The following is a 6,213-nucleotide window of genomic DNA, read 5'->3' on the forward strand; positions in this document are numbered from 1 at the left end:
GAGAGAGAGAGAGAGAGAGAGAGAGAGGGCGGGAACGAAAGAATGTTGAATGTTGGTATTTCGCTGACGGAGGGAATGAAGTACACACAGCTAATTTTCAAGTCAGTTCCCAAACGAGTAAATACATTTTTCAGCCTCAGTCCTTTTTTAAATTTGACTACCGGCTTTTTAACCTTTATAAAATATCAGATCAATCTTGGTACAGTTAGCAAAATATCGTTATTTTAGCTCAAAGACTTTTCTGTGTTTTTGTGAAATCTCATTCTCCCTCTTTTTTGAACTCTAACATTTAGGGGTTCAAGTATGAACGATTTAGAGCAATTTTCAACCTCTCACACACGTCATGTCTGGAAGAAGACTATGATGAGTTCGAGTAGCAATACAAGTAAGGGGAAGAAGGCCAAATTTTAACACCCTAAATACAAGTGTGGAACGTATGCAATCAAACAAGAATATGAGACATCGAAGAACCTAAACAAAATCTTCCTCGGTTGTTTTTACTATCGCGTAAGTGTGCCTCTATCTTCCATTTATGTAATCAACTTCTTCTGTGGTTTAACAAGTTGTATTCACTATAATGACAATTGCAGATAGAACAACGTCACTGCAACTATTTTGTTTGGCTGGATGAACTGATTTCTAAACATTTTGGGCATGAAGATGGCAATAATGTTGAAGGAAGAATGATGATGCTGGAGAATAGATTGGAACAACTGGAATATAAGATTGAGCATGAATATGAAGGAAAATAAAAAAAAAATGTAGTAATCACTATGGTGTATTTGTTATGCTGGCAATGTTAATTCTGTTAACAGCAATTGTGTATGTAGTGTTTTAGGGTATACTGTGTTGCTGTAAGTGATGCATGGACAAGGTTAAGACATGAGTTAATTTGCTCTGTAATTACAGGTTCTATATGAATGGAATGTAATTTTTTTTTTTTGTAAGAATCCTAAGTTTGAAACCATGATAAGTCTGCATAATGTTGTATAAGTTAAAAGTATAATATTTATATTCATATTGCTAAGTACAAAGGCCTGATTTAGTTTGTTGATGTATCAGCTAAAAACATCAGCATATGTCTGAAGTCACAAAACAAAAAACATGTTTCAGTAGTCTACCAAACTCCACAATTGTAACCTTAAGTCTATTACGTATTGTAACTTGACAACCAAAAAACTTGACACCAAAATATTCACAGTCTCCATAACTAGTATGTCATTTATGTCATTTCTGAAATTTTGGTGGCCTAATCCCATATGTTTGCTTGAATCTGTGGGGTACATTTAGGCCTGGTATGGGAAAGGGAGTTGTTGTGTTGCTGCTGACTTGGTGGTTGTGTGGTTGGGGCTGTTGCCTGCTGGAGAGGGGCTGAAGTATTGAGGTTGTGGCCTGCTATAGAGGTTGCTGAGCTGTTGGGGCTGTGGCCTGCTGTTGAGGGTGGTGAAGTGTAGGTGCTGGTGGCCTGTTATTGCTTGCTTGAGTCTGAAATTTGGCTCTTGGTTGAGTGTAGTTGGGGTAGTAGGGGTTGAGTGCTCAGTGTTAAAACTCACACCCTAAAGCACGTGAAAACAACAGAATTCAGGATCTATGATCTTGGGCTAAAATATGTTATAGTGTATGGACATGAATCTGAAAAATAAAATGACCTCTATTGGTGGTGGGGCAGACTGTGAAGCTTGGATCTCAACTCTTGCCTCTTCTTGGACTGAAATAGGGGTGGATCTCTTTGGAACCTTTTTCTTTTGTTTTTTTTTTGTTTTTTTTGTTTTTTTGTTTTTTTTTTTTTTTGCTTTAGTCTGTGAAGTACACAAGAGAAGTAAAGTTGTTCATCCAAATAAAAAAAAAAAACGAAGTAACTATAGAATGTAAGACAGTGAGCTACCACTGGATCCAGTGGTGTGGCAATAACATTCTGGGGGTTATTTGGTTGAACTCCTTTTTCGACCTGTGCAAATGAAAAATAACATCACAGCTACTTTCATGCATACGATAGTATAACTATTCTGCTCAATTAATGAAAATAACAATAACTAATGTAACAAAAACATGTAGAACTCCTTTAACATGTGCTTGCTACTGATCTGCAGGTGTCTGTGATGATTGATTTCTATTTTATTGTTACTTTGCCTTCTTTCGCTTTGGCTGCTAATTCGGATTTGCAGGTGCACCTTTGCAAGTTCTATGGTAGTGTTCTTTTTGCCCACATTTACTGTATGTTACTTAGAATGACTTCCTCACCCTGTGACTTTGTGGCAGCATTTGAGACTTAGTCACCACATCAACAACCCTTTTTTGGTTGGTCTCCCAGGGGGTCTCTTAATTATTGGTGCCTCTGGACGCAGCCTGTTGGTTTCCTCCCAAAACTCTTCAAAGTTTACTGGCTTTATTGAGTCCCCATAAGTAGCCCTTACGACTTTCATTGTAAGCCATTTGTGTGAAAAATCCTCTGGCCTCAGTTGTTGTTTCCTTAACATTGATATAGCAGATACTGCATGTTTGCATGGCAACCTTGGAAAGAAAGATACATGAATTAACATTTACTGAATCAACATTTACTGAATTACATTACTATAATGTAAGATACAATGCCAGACACTAAGTAGATGATTAAACCTGTTAGTTGCCAAACATTGCAAGCACATGTTTGTCTTTGTAAATTGACAGCCACTCTTGTTTGGTATCTCTGGACTTCAAATAATACTCTGCCTTCATCTCCAACCCATTCTGTCGTCCACTTGTTGCTCTCAGAGATGATGTACTCATCCAGCCTTAATTGTTGAACTAGAGCCAATTTACTATTGCACTTGCTTAACCTATGCTTGTGCCCTGCCATCTTTCGCATAATGTAGCTTCGAAACTCTTCGCACATAGTTAAAATTGGTTTGTCCCTGTACTCCACGATCTTGACATTCCAAACTTCGCACATTTTGTTAGTTATATTGTCACACTTGGGGCCGTGGCTAAAGTAAGCCTTGGTCCATGTATCACGATCAAATTTTCGTAGATACTCCCAAGCATCCTTATTCACCTTCTTTACAAGCTCCATTGAGTCCTTGAATTCTCTCATTGTTGTGCTCTTAGCAGCCTTCCAAACTAGTCCTTTTGTTTGCTTGTCCTTAAAGTTTTTGATGAAGTTTTTCCATATGTGTAGGACACAATTTCTATGATGAGCTTGTGGCATTACCTCATGCAAAGCCTTAGCCAACCCCTTCAATAACATGTCAACCGAATATTGAATTAACAAATCAAAACAACACACAAACTAACACAAAAACAAACACAACAAATGAATGCATGTTACCTTCTGCTGATCGGACATGAAGTTTCACCTGCAGCCACTGGACCAAGATCATCGTGCAGAATTGAAAGAAACTATTTTCAGGAATCAGTGTCAGCTTCAACTACAGCAAATGCTATTACAAAGAAACTGTTATTGGCATCCTGCCCCACAGTCGACAAAATGTGACCACCGAAGTACCCTTTTAGGAAGCATCCATCCAATCCGATCAGAGGGCGACAGCCAGCCTTGAAGCCCTTCTTGCAAGCATCCAGGAGAATGTACAACCTATTGAACAGTGGACGACCCTCCAGTTGAGGAGTTACGTCAATCATACCAGTGGAACCTGGATTGCTTCTATGAATTTCATTCAGGTAGTCATGGAGCTTTCCATATTGTTCTCGCTCATTTCTAATTGTTTGCTCTCTAGTAGCTTTCAAAGCTCTGTTAATCATCCTGTAATGTATATGGACATTATAGTCCTATTTCATGTGGTCGAGTGCCTCTTTGGGAGTCATTAGAGGTTGAGTTAGCACCCTTTTCACCAATTTACTTGTTACCCAAGCTCTATCAGCCATGTTACTGCTCAAATTTCTGCCACAATTTTGCTCTCCAATGAATGTCATGATTTGAAAACACAGACTCTGACTATTATGAGAGTATAACACCAGTCATGGACAACCCTCATCAGCACACCTTGCTCTAATCCTCTTCGGCTCATTCTTCAAATACATCAGCTCTTTACCCTCAAAGACAAAGTAGTCCTTAAGTGCTTGCTTGAACATTGCCATGGTCTCAAATTGTTGTCTCACCTGAAACTGAACCTCACCATATTCGGCCTCCTCATTGAAGTCAGGATATCTTACCTTATGCTCCTCATCTAAACTAGATATTGGAGAGTTAAATGCCTCAGACTCATATTGATATGGCTTGTCCAGTTCTGAGTCCAATTCCTCACCCACTAGATCTGAATTGGGCTTATCCCTTGCCTCATCAGTTGGGTCAACCTCACCTGGCCCATTACCTTGTTCTCCACTAGACCCACTGTTTAGCACATTGTCTCCTTCTTGTTGGGATAGGATATGTTTTCTTTTTCTTCCAACATACCTTTTTGCCTTCTTCTTCTTAGTCCTAGGAGACATGTCCTTATAATCACCTCTATCAGGTGGCACATTCTTCTTCTGCTTAGGTGTTTCTTGTCTAACACAACTCTTCTGCTTAACTTTTGTCCAGCATCCATTGCCTCTTTCATCCTCACACTAGGCTGCTTCTTCCTCACACTCTTCCTTTTTACATTAACTTTCTCATCACTACTACTTCTATCAGATTCGAATCCAGGTGGGGGGGAGGGTGGAGTTTGTAAGGTTCGTCTTTAGTGGTTTCATATCCATCATCGAAAGAAGAAGAATCAACCTCAACAACATCTGGACCATATACTGGTTGACTAACATCATACTCAAAATAAATAACCAACAAATCTGACTCCACATTTTCTGTCTTTTTATCGCACATTTCATTGATCTCCTTATCTCCCTTGAGAACACGTAACCCAGACTCTAAATCAGGGGTACTGCCATCATACCAATACATCTGTTTGTAGCTTGTATACTCTAAACCCTTGAACATTTCCTCCAAATCCTTGAAATTAATATAATCTATGTCTAATGGAGGAAATGTCTCAACACTTCCATCATGGTAGTATAAGACACCATCTTCATCCCGTTCAAACCAACCCCCATGGTGAAAAACAAGAACTATTTCATACGACATCTATTAGAACAACAATGTGTAACAATTAGAACTTAAATAACTACTTCCATCAGATTTCAATTGTAACACCCTAACTACCAAAGCTCGCACTTCCGGCTGCGCGACTATGATAGTTCGGTCATTACGACGACACTTATATTAATTAATACTAAAATATGAGCCTGTTTAAAACTTTAAACCGCAATACCGCTCCCAAAGATACTTTCGTTCGATAACGTACATCCATAAATACCATCCAACTTACAACAACTCAAAAAGAGTACATCCATATATATACATAAATATATATAAATAATATTACAAACATTAACCAATACAATTCCTATCCCTCTTACAGAATATATATCAAGATAAAGGCGAGGGTACAATAAACCATAACTAAAACAATACAGAGCATCACAACAACAATTAAATAAGCTCTTCATAACTTCAGCGCCCATATCCTGAAAGGGGAAAAATGTAGAGGGGTGAGAACATCATCCTCGAAAGGGTTCCCAGTAGAGGGTTTTTGGGAATTACTGTAATAGGATACATGAAGATAAACCGTGCCAGTGATTTATAACCGTCTTATGCCTCTTTTCAAAAACAACGGTTTACAATAAAAGTAAAGTCGAAAATCTTTTCTGAAAGAAGAACCGTTCAATTCTCAAAAACTCAAAAGCTTTTCAAAACGGTTTATCTATGCGGAACCAAAATAGCCTTTCATAATTTTATTCCAAACCAGAACACAGAACCGAAATCAACCATCAGTTCATCTCTTTCCAACCACGGCCCTAGGCCCAAACAATCCAACCAACAACCAATCACCCCCATCCAACAGAGTCCCAGATGCAAACACAGATAGGAAGTTCAAGCACAAACAAACAGTTATTACAAGTAGAACAGTTAGCAATTAATCACATAGGCAAACCAAGTATAATATGCACACCCAACCAATATCACACAAATGCATATGATGCATGCCTGTCCCTAGTGGCTGATGATATCATCTGTCGGTTATAGAGCCAACCCGACAAGTCCTGGTAGCTAACCATTGGACTGTCCCTCTGTCGTGCATCCCCAACTCGAGTTATACTCATCATAAACTTGATCATAATCATGATCCATATCCATCACCCTCACTGGTGAATATTTATCCATCACCATCACTGGTGAATATTTAT

General features: G+C 38.7%; 1 protein-coding gene across 1 annotated transcript; it reads right to left on the reverse strand.

Annotated features, from left to right (window-relative positions):
- LOC107633588 lies at positions 2,274–3,322 on the reverse strand. Its single transcript, XM_016337199.1, has 3 exons — positions 3,305–3,322; positions 2,628–3,211; positions 2,274–2,511 (listed from the first exon to the last, which is right to left on the reverse strand). Exons 1-3 carry the CDS (start codon positions 3,320–3,322, stop codon positions 2,274–2,276), a joined length of 840 nt encoding a protein of 279 aa, XP_016192685.1.

The sequence above is a fragment of the Arachis ipaensis genome, chromosome B03 (assembly GCF_000816755.2).
Source record: "Arachis ipaensis cultivar K30076 chromosome B03, Araip1.1, whole genome shotgun sequence".
NCBI classification, from domain to species: Eukaryota; Viridiplantae; Streptophyta; class Magnoliopsida; order Fabales; family Fabaceae; genus Arachis; species Arachis ipaensis.